The sequence below is a fragment of the Penaeus vannamei genome, chromosome 38 (assembly GCF_042767895.1).
Source record: "Penaeus vannamei isolate JL-2024 chromosome 38, ASM4276789v1, whole genome shotgun sequence".
Taxonomy (NCBI): Eukaryota; Metazoa; Arthropoda; class Malacostraca; order Decapoda; family Penaeidae; genus Penaeus; species Penaeus vannamei.
Genome location: NC_091586.1, coordinates 10926988 through 10936987, shown reverse-complemented (window position 1 = coordinate 10936987; position 10000 = coordinate 10926988). Strand labels below are relative to the sequence as shown.

At 40.1% G+C, this 10000-nt stretch overlaps 1 protein-coding gene across 3 annotated transcripts in view; it reads left to right on the top strand.

Annotated features, from left to right (window-relative positions):
- The window catches only part of LOC113805990 (proton-coupled folate transporter), an 8550-nt gene extending 350 nt beyond the window's left edge, over positions 1 to 8200 (top strand). The window contains exons 2-13 of one of the 3 annotated variants that reach the window (XM_027357078.2): positions 2 to 130; positions 286 to 390; positions 498 to 595; positions 900 to 1008; positions 1466 to 1633; positions 2078 to 2189; positions 3420 to 3560; positions 4369 to 4464; positions 5018 to 5164; positions 5335 to 5421; positions 5618 to 5774; positions 6084 to 8200. In XM_027357078.2, coding sequence (XP_027212879.2) covers positions 2 to 130; positions 286 to 390; positions 498 to 595; positions 900 to 1008; positions 1466 to 1633; positions 2078 to 2189; positions 3420 to 3560; positions 4369 to 4464; positions 5018 to 5164; positions 5335 to 5421; positions 5618 to 5774; positions 6084 to 6153 — 1419 coding nt within the window. In that variant the 3' untranslated portion in view covers positions 6154 to 8200. The remainder of the gene's footprint in view (position 1; positions 131 to 285; positions 391 to 497; positions 596 to 899; positions 1009 to 1465; positions 1634 to 2077; positions 2190 to 3419; positions 3561 to 4368; positions 4465 to 5017; positions 5165 to 5334; positions 5422 to 5617; positions 5775 to 6083) is intronic. The other 2 variants (XM_070115759.1, XM_070115760.1) reach the window with 2 other exon arrangements.
- The last annotated feature ends 1800 nt before the right edge of the window (positions 8201 to 10000 follow it).

The following is a 10000-nucleotide window of genomic DNA, read 5'->3' as shown; positions in this document are numbered from 1 at the left end:
GGAAGGCGGTGTGCACGGGGAGGCCAAGGGCGACGGAGGCACGGCCATCTCGACGCTGAAGAAGCTTTGGGCTGCCACCACCTACGAGCCGCTGTTGCTGCTGCATTCCATTGTCCACTTCGGCACTGTTGTATGTCATTTTTTCTATTTTTTTTTTCTCTCTCTCTCTTTCTTTCTTTCTTTTGTCTCTTTTTCACTTGCAAGACACCTTCTTTTACATGATTATTATTGGCTATAATATTATGTACAGTACTAAGGTTTTGATTTTACGTTTATAATTTGCAGACACTGACGGAGTCCCTGATAGCAGAAAAGAGCTGCCTGGTGACCCTCGGCAAACCGGAAGAAATCTGCAAAGAACTTTATGATCATCCAAATGATGAAATTGAAGTAAGAGTATAACACCTAATCCCAGGTCCTCCAACATAGTCATCACCATTTTATCCTGGCTTCAACGTCACTGCAAACTAAATACTACCACGGACTTCATTCGGCAGGTACAGCAAGTTGCATCCAAGTATCAAGGTTCTGCTACGCTGGCTGAGAACATGGTCGCAATGTTTCTGCTGCTTTACATTGGCCCCTTCTCTGACAGGTAAGACTGCATTTAAGGGAACAGCGAGGTTTTGGTACAAAGTGATAGGCAGTATTACTCAACGACAAAGTCTGGCAAATTACTTATAATTTTTCCAGGTTAATTTGTGGTGCACGGCAGCAAAGCTATAAGGAAATACGTTAATATGGCAGATGTAAGGGTGGCATTAAAACCACAGAAAATGAGAAATATACATACTGAAATGCTTGATAAGCTGCCTCTGATTTTCTTACGTTAATGATTTTATTTTGTATGTAGCGAGAAGGAGCATCAAGCATGAGTCCCATTGCCTGTCTCTTCTCAGGTACGGTCGGAAGCCCTTCCTTTACCTGAGTCTGGTGATGAAAACATTGAATATTTTTATCCTTTTTCTGGCCTCCGTGTTCATTTACTCTCCTACCGAGCTCACCGTAGTACGTATTGCTAGATCTTCTGAAATATGTGGAAATCACAAATAGCCGTTTATCGTGAATATGTTGCATATAAGTGATCTGGTAATAATATTGATATTTACTCATTGGCTGCATTTTGATGATTTGTAGATATACATGCATTCATATGTAGGCATATGCATTTATGAGACCGATCTTTTGCTATGAAGACTTAATTGTCATTTTACATTTGAAGTGCTGTCCCTCGGTTAACAAGAACCTGAAGCCAGGAGCATTAATCATTCAGTCACATGGGATTTATGACATGTTCCTAATGGAACGTGGTAAGTGGCACTTCACTGTCAAATTTAGAAGGGAATAGTGCTTAAAATGAACAGTAAAGTCTTCACAGAAGTATATGTATACATATATGTGTTTATCACATATTTATTCACATCATAACAGGTTAATTTGTTTACATGTGTATGTGCACCCTCAGGTGGCCCCGTTCCTCTACTCTCTCGGGGGAGCGATGGGCTCCTTCCAGATGCTCGTCTTCGCCTGCATCTCCGACGTCACCACGGACGCCAACCGCACCTACAGGCTGGGAATCCTGAAGATCTTCATGGCCTTCGGGTCGCCCACTGGCAGGGTGGTGGGCGGGCAGGTGGGTGTGGAAGACATATCAGTTTAATTAGCAAAATGCTGAAGGAAGTTATTGCTACAGTGCTTGGGTACAGTAATTATTTTATGGAAATTGTATTCGAATAGCGTTAAGATAATAGTATCGAATGGAATAACGCAATACCATATGGATACAAATATAGAACAATCCATTTGACAAGGACTCGAACCCACTGAGTGTAAGTAATGATCTAGGTAACTGGTAGTTTCTGAGCCCTTGCTCCCTAGTGCTCCTGGGGACTGCCTTAAGTACGAGTAGATAGTAATGTCTACATCACCCAGCATGATCCTCGCTGGACAATTATTTTGTGCCTCACGTATTTGAGTTGGTTTTACTTGGTGTTATTCTGACTGAGTGTGTCGAATCCTCGTCAAGGAGAGAAACAAGGGAACAGCGGTATTAATAATTACCACATCACCTGGCCAGATGTATGCGTTAGGTGGGTACGTAGCAGTGTACGGGCTGGCGCTGGGAATTCTGGGCATCTGCCTGCTCCTGCTCGTCTTCACTGCGGAGTCTGTGAAATTCGGTGATAATGGTCAGTGGTTCTTCGTTATGTATTTCACTGCATCGCGCTGGATTATATTTTTCATCCCTTGATTCATCCTTTTTTCGTTTCCATTTCCTTCTTTGAATGTTGATTTTCTTTTAATTTTCTTTGCGGATTATTTTTGTTTCCTTTACATCACCATCCTCACATTGATATATACCATTATTTGCCGCATCTTCCTCTTCCTCCTCATTTTTCCTTCGACCATCCTTCTCATTGTCATTGTGTAGTAGCTGTAGAAGTGGTGAGCAGCAGCGAGGACTTGCGCAAATTCAGTGGCCATTTCTACGACGGTGGATGTTCGGAAGGAGGCCTGAATGTCTCGAGACATTCTCAGCGGCTATAGACTAGGGGCAGCAGAGAGCGGAGTAATCATGATTATGTGGTTTATTATGGTAGCAACAACTAAGCTACTTGTGCAGACCGTTTTTAGGGCTCAGTGAATCCTGTCTTATACAAATTTAAGATCAAGAGAGTAAATCCAAGATGACCAGGATTCGGGAGACATAAACTAGACAGGAAGACTGTCGAGGAACACAACAGAGAGCCCTGGCTAGTTTTGATAGGAACATCCATTGAATGTTCGGTCGTAAGCAGACCTAACACGTGACATAGGCTTATGAAGTTAGGAATAATAACACATAGGGTGTTAATGTACAGGGAGTGTAGGATTAACATTAGTATAAAATATTCTATTCAGAAAGCGGGTGGTACAAAACATACGACCTGTATCATCTTTCTCCTTTGCTCTTCCGGTTCTCCCAATAGCGTCATCTCTTCAACCAACGTCATCTTTCTTATTTCTTCGTCCCCGCTTCCTTTCCATCAGCATCATCTCTCTTTCCCTTTCGTCCTCCTTTCCTATCCACCAACATCATCTCTCTTTCCCCTTCCTTCTTCATTTCTTTTCCGCCGGTATCATCTCTCTCTCTCCTTTGTCCTCCCTTCTTATCCACCAGCATCATCTATCTTCCCTCTTCGTTCTCGCTTCCATTCCACCAACATCATCTCTCTTTCCCCTTCCTTCTTCCTTTCTTTTCCACCAGTGTCATCTCCCTCTCCTTTGTCCTCCCTTCTTATCCACCAGCATCATCATCTCTCTTACCCCTTCCTTCTTCCTTTCTTTTCCACCAGTGTCATCACTCTCTCTCCTTCGTCCTCCCTTCTTATCCCCCAGCATCATCCCCTCTCTTTCCCTTCCCACCTTCGGCTCCCAAGAGCACAGACCCAAGTTCAGGGTTTCGTGGCTGATCAAAGTCCCGGCGGAGCTCCTCGCAGCCGTCCACCGCAACGAAGGACCTCGGAGGGGCATCGTCTACTCGATCCTCTTCTCTCACATATGCATCTTCTTCGCCATGAGTGAGTGTTGCGTAGTTCCTCGTACGTCGGTCTGTGTTCTTTGGGTCTTGTGGTATGTTGGCAAAGGGGTTTTAAAGGACTGTCTAATCTTCTGCTGTTTTTTTTATGTGTTGTGGGGGTTGGATTCTTCAGGTGAATTCCTTTTTTTGTTGTTGTTTTTCTTCCTCTCCGAAAGTATTGATAGCAAATCCTCCTAGAGTATAGTGTGTTCTGCTTTGAGTGTTTCTTGTCAATGTCGACTGGTGCATCAAATTCCTTGTGCAGTTGTTGTTGTTTTTTTTAATATTTCCCTCCAGACTTAATGTGACGATAGCATATGTTGTGTTGTGGTATTCTCTACATGTGGCATATTCCTTTTCCTGACATTTGCCAAGCTTGTGTTAGTTCTCGACGTTGCTTAAGTTACAATAGAACTAGAACATATGACTCCTAGCATAGGTGATCCGCCTGGCATTAAAAAGGAAATATGTGTTTTTCTGTGTAATGATAAGCGATATTAGTGATAATATCTCTTGTGGTAAGAAATTATTCACCATCGTAGCTTGGCTATTTAAACTCCTAGTTGGTCTTAAAATGTCCCTATCTTATCCTAACGTTGAAGATTTTTCGCCGAAGGCAAGATGCGATATCAGTTAATCAAAGTACAAGTGTTTTTTTCAGTTATGAGCATTACCCTTCCTCTGAAAATAATTTCCTGTGATACCTTTATCTTTCATAATGATAAAGTTACATTAGATCACGATGTACTTTTTAACTGTACAGATTCCAAACGAAATGGTACATTAATATTGTTTTTTACTAATTCTAGATCCTCTGTACTTCCTATTCTTCAAGTTAATGTTCGACTGGGATGCAACAGACTATTCTAACTGGTTCTTCTACAGGGACATGACCAAAGCCATAGGTAGGTACCGAGAATATGATATATACATATGGTTAACGATAAGTGAGCCCGGAGGCTAACGAATGCACACACATAGACTCTCACACTCGGGCACACACACATAGAAATACATATACAGACATGGAAACACATACACAGACGAGCAATTAAAACAGATATAAGAGTAGAATGAAATAGTGAAATAAGAGACAAGGTGTGGATACTGATAAATTCAGTTTTGTATTGATGTTTTCCCCTGAAACCTAATTATTTAATTTTTGATGTTTAGGGGAAAAAATAATTTAATATTCATATTTAAATATGAAGTTCCCTTTTAATCAAAACCCATGATTTTGAGTAATACAGACAAGTATATAATAAGAACAAAATACACATCGTTAACAAAGAAAAATTGAGACAAGCAGAAAGAAAACGACAAAAACAAACAGATTAGAGGTGAAAGACAAAAGCAGATAGACAAAGTATATGGAAAGAGACAAACAAAAACAGAAAGAAGGGGAAAAAATAAGAAAAAAAAAACAGGTAGCCAAGAATAACCACCCCATGTCCACAGCGCTCGTGTTGCTGATGCCCGTCTTCGTGGGCCGCCTGAGGCTCCCCGACAGCGCCCTCGGGCTGCTCGGCTGCAGCTCCGTCGCCTTCATGCAGATCGCCCTCGGACAGATCGTCAGCCCCTCCATGGCGTGGGTCGCGCTGCTCGGTGAGTCCTTCGAAGTTCTTAGGACTCGTGTTATACGGGAGAGGATTCCATGCAATTGTGGGGAGTCAATAGCCAGGTTCGGACTCAGTAGCAGGGTGCGGTCTTGATTTACGTGTGTGTGTGTGGAAGTGTTGTTGACGAGGTCCCTCTGAGCGCCAATTCGTTTACAGGGCCTTTGCTCGGGATGCTGGAGCTGTTCGCGCACCTGGCCTCGCGCTCCATCATGTCCAAGTGTTCCGATGGAAGCAGAGAACTTGGTGAGTTACGGGGTTTTAGCGAAGGAAAGAGAAAAATATGACGGAAGGGGAGAGTGAGAGAGAAAAGGAGAGGAGATAAAGTTAGAGGAAGGAGAGAGAGAGAGAGGGAGAAACAAAGAAAAAGGAGAGGGAACATGAAAGACAGCCACCAGCATAACCCTCGCCCACGAGCTAACACAACCCCGGCCTCCCTCAGGAAAGCTCTTCGCGGCGCAGGCAGTCCTGGACTCCATCGCCACCGGGCTGGCAGGCCCTCTGTACGCAGCGGTGTACAGCTCTTCGGTGGACAGCCTCCCCATGGCGCAGTTCCTCCTGGCGGCCCTGTTCATGTTCCTGGCCGTCTTAGGAATCGGGTAAGACGACCATTAAGATAACAGGAAGACCGAAACACTAAGAAACACATTGATAGCAGTGACTGACATAAACAAAGATATGGATTTATCGTAGCACGTGATCGACATCTTATCACAAAAATCCGTAGTATGTCGTATCTTTCACCGAGATACTGAAATGACCGATGAAGACCCTTATCAAGTGATTATACGACAGATAAACACACGATGGCAATACACAGCTACCTTCTTCAGTTTCATTTTGTTTTCAGTTTCATTTAATTTATTTTGGACATTCTACGTCATAAATAATAATTCATTTTTTTCTAGGGTGTGCGATATCTTCCTCCAGAAGAAAGAGGCTGAACCCAAACATGAAGATCTTCAAGAAAAAGCCTGAACAGTCGGAAAGAAAATGAAGTCCTCACTGAATGTCTTGATGACCATCACTTTTTTTCATTATATTACGTTTGTTTTTTTGTAGTGTGCTTCAGCTGTCTCATTACATGGCATTTTTTTATATTGACGTTATCAATACTACTGTTAAGATGGTGGTTGTTATTGTCATATTATTACTGTTGCAATTATTCATTTGCGATTATTATTATTATCATTATTACTTTTACTAATATTATCATTATTTTTGTTATTACCATTATTATTATTGATATGCTTATGATTTTGGCATCATTAATATTATCATTGTTGTTGTATCATTATCATTATTATAAATTTTATCATCTTTATTATCATTCTAATATTTTATCATAATCATTATCACCATCGCTTATTCTATCTTTAACATTATTGTAACTATTATTATTGTCATTATTACCATTATCATGATAATCATATGTGTTATCATCATCATTGTTTGTATTTGTATTTGTACTTTTTTATTTGTATTTGTATTATTATCATTATTATTATCATTGATTATTATCATTATCGTTATAATGATCATTATTACTGTCAATAGTATTATCATTATTATCATAAGTAGTAATTATAATACTAGTATTATCACTATCCTTATTATTTTTATTTCTATTATCGTTACGATTATCATTATCATTGCCATTGCTGGTATCATACTGGTAATATACTGACAATAATTACTCCTAACTTTATTTCCATTACTGCTATCATCAATGTTACAATTAGCATCATTCTCATTATCAACGCAATTATTTGTGACACGAACATTAGTTTCTATTATCGCCATCAACGTTATCATTATTCCAATAAGATGTTATTGCTGATATTGTGGATGTCAGGTGGCGATATAGTATTATCAAAATAATTACCATAATATAACCGTTATCAAAATACCTTTATTGTATCTATAGATGTTATTATTATTTTCTTTATAACAATCAACGTACTAATAATCATAAGAAAATTTTAATATATATTATTTGTCAATCACGTCTTCTCTCTATCCTGCCGTTGCTGCTGCACGATAATCTGCATTATCCTTTTCCCCGTCATCGTCCCTTCATGTACAGCTAACAACAAAAGCGATGTCGCCTCACCAGACCTTCTTGCCCTGAACGGTGGCAAACAACCTGGACATGGTTAAGAAATGGGGGAAGAGGATGGGGGTGACCTGGATTCGCTAGGCAAAGCAAAGAGTAAGTGTTCTGCTGTTTCAGTCCCATCCTATCAAGGATAAGTGTCCGCACCCCTTACCTCTCTTTCTCACACACAAATATTACACAATGTATGTAATATTTGTGGGCATGAAGAATGTATCCTCTCAAATACTCGTAGCGCCTCTTGAGCTACCAAACCGTAATAAAAAGCTTTGGCCACAATATTTGGATGATGATGATGTGTAAAGGTGTGTGTCGATTCCTTTGGTTTTCTTTTATTTCGTTTGGGTGCCTCCTGCGAACCACGACCTCCAGTCGCGTTCATGAATCGCGAATTATGGTTGGGGTTAGCTTGAGTGTGATGAGCCACTTGGCTCCGCCCCTCGCAGTCATATACTTTTAGATAGTATTTACATTTTCTATATCAGTTAAAGTTTGAGATACAAATTATTTTACAGTGCATCGTCCGTCAACCTAATTTATCATATTGTTTCCGAAACTGTTGGTGAAAATAAATAATGTGAAATGAAATCTAGTGAATGTGTGCAGCGGTGCATGAATATAATGATGGTGCAGTATATGGGATGTCAGCGAACCCCCCTTCCCGGCTCATGCTTGCTCACTCACCCCGCGAAGGGCCGAGTCTAGCTTCTCTCTACCCTTAGCCTTGACGCTTTTATTTGTTGTTTCAGTGGCTAGTGTCCAACACCTCGTTGTTCCCCCTCCAAATTATTCAAGAAACCCATTATTTTTTATATCTCCTTTTTAATCCGTCTTTTACATATTCATTTCGTTATTTTGGGTAATGAAATAATTGTAAACATTTAGAAAATATAATGGCGTATGAAGTATTGTCATGAGTATTATTCTATTTTCCATATAACAAATCAAAAGTCTACCATTATTTAGATAGCGGATCCAGATGATGTAAGACAGAGGAAGAAAGATTTATTTACAGCTCTGGGATAATGCAAACGAAGGATATTTCCGTCTGACGAATATTAGTATGAATAGTCAGTTCCAACAATGTTAAAGGATTTTTTTTATATATAAAATATGATAGGGAATTAAAATAAAACGATTTGATAAGATTTCATGTTAATTATTTTCGAAATAATATGCGATAACTTATTTCTTAATGCAGGTTTACAATATATTCATCAAATTAACTAAACAGAAATAAAAGCGATCCCTCTCTCTCCACATATATATATATATATATATATATATATATATATATATATATATATATATATATATATATATATATATATATTGCACTTTACCTGATTCCCGTAATTTCCCTTCTCCTCGCATTCGAATTATGCCCTGGTTGTTTGAACGTGAGCCTCCTCTCAGGGCAAGAAGGGCATGATCTCGACGAGGTATCATCGCTTTTGTTGTTGGCTGTACCTTAGGAAATGTACAGATTTTATACAGTTCCTTCCGTGGTATAAAAAAAATTGTTTAGTGTGTTTGCGCCATAACGTGTTATATTGAAATATAAAATAAAGGAGTGATATTGGTTTTGATTTTGTTCCCTGCTGAAAGTTATATAAAATCGAGAGAGGTTTTTCCAATTACATGAGGTATTACTGTATATAGACACGTACGCAGACATGCACATACATTCTCTCTCTCTCTCTCTCTCTCTCTCTCTCTCTCTCTCTCTCTCTCTCTCTCTCTCTCTCTCTCTCTCTCTCTCTCTCTCTCTCTCTCTCTCTCTCTCTCTCTCTCTCTCTCTCTCTCTCTCTCTCTCTCTCTCTCTCTCTCTCTCTCTCTCTCTCTCTCTCTCTCTCTCTCTCTCTCTCTCTCTCTCTCTCTCTCTCTCTCTCCCTTTCTCTTTCCCTTTCTCTTTCCCTTTCTCTCTCCCTTTCTCTCTCCCTTTCTCTCTCTCTCGCTTTCCATTTATCTGTATATCACGCACACACTGTGTATCCAAGCACCCCTCTCCCGTTTTCATTCAATTACATGTAAATCACTCGTTTTCCGATTTCCATAATTAATTCCTGAAATTCCAATTACCTGTAGTCCCGAGCGACTTGTGTGCGTGTGATGTACCATGTATGTGAATCTTCCTTCCCGTAGCAATTCAAGCCATGGGAAGCGACGGTGTGGGCGAAGGAGAATTCACCCGTGTTAAGAAGAGATCCATTAGCCATGACATTGCCTTCACTGGGCCTCCATCTCCACAGACACGGTGCTGGAATGGGTTGCGTGGACAGTTGGTGTGGCTGGTCTTGCTTTTCCATAACCATGCGTGTGCGTGTGTGTGTGGTTATCTCTGTAGATAAATACATACATAGACATACACATAGACGCGTGTGTGCGTATGTGTGTATGTGAGTGTATATATGGATGGATGGATTTTTCATACATACGCACATACACATACACATAAACTAGGAATTTCTTTTACATAGCTGTAGGTGTGGCGTCATATAAAAAAGTATATTTTTCTTCGCTGCTTCGTCCCCGCACAAAATGCTCGCCCCGCATTGACATTCATAGGTTTGTCTTCGCGAACCGCGCTGGAAGCGGTTAGATCCTTAGAGGATTTTCTGCTTGTGTTGAGGAAAAAGACAGAAAATTCCACATTTCACATAAAAGCTTATTCAAATATGAACCAATTTAGTGTTTATAAGACTTTTC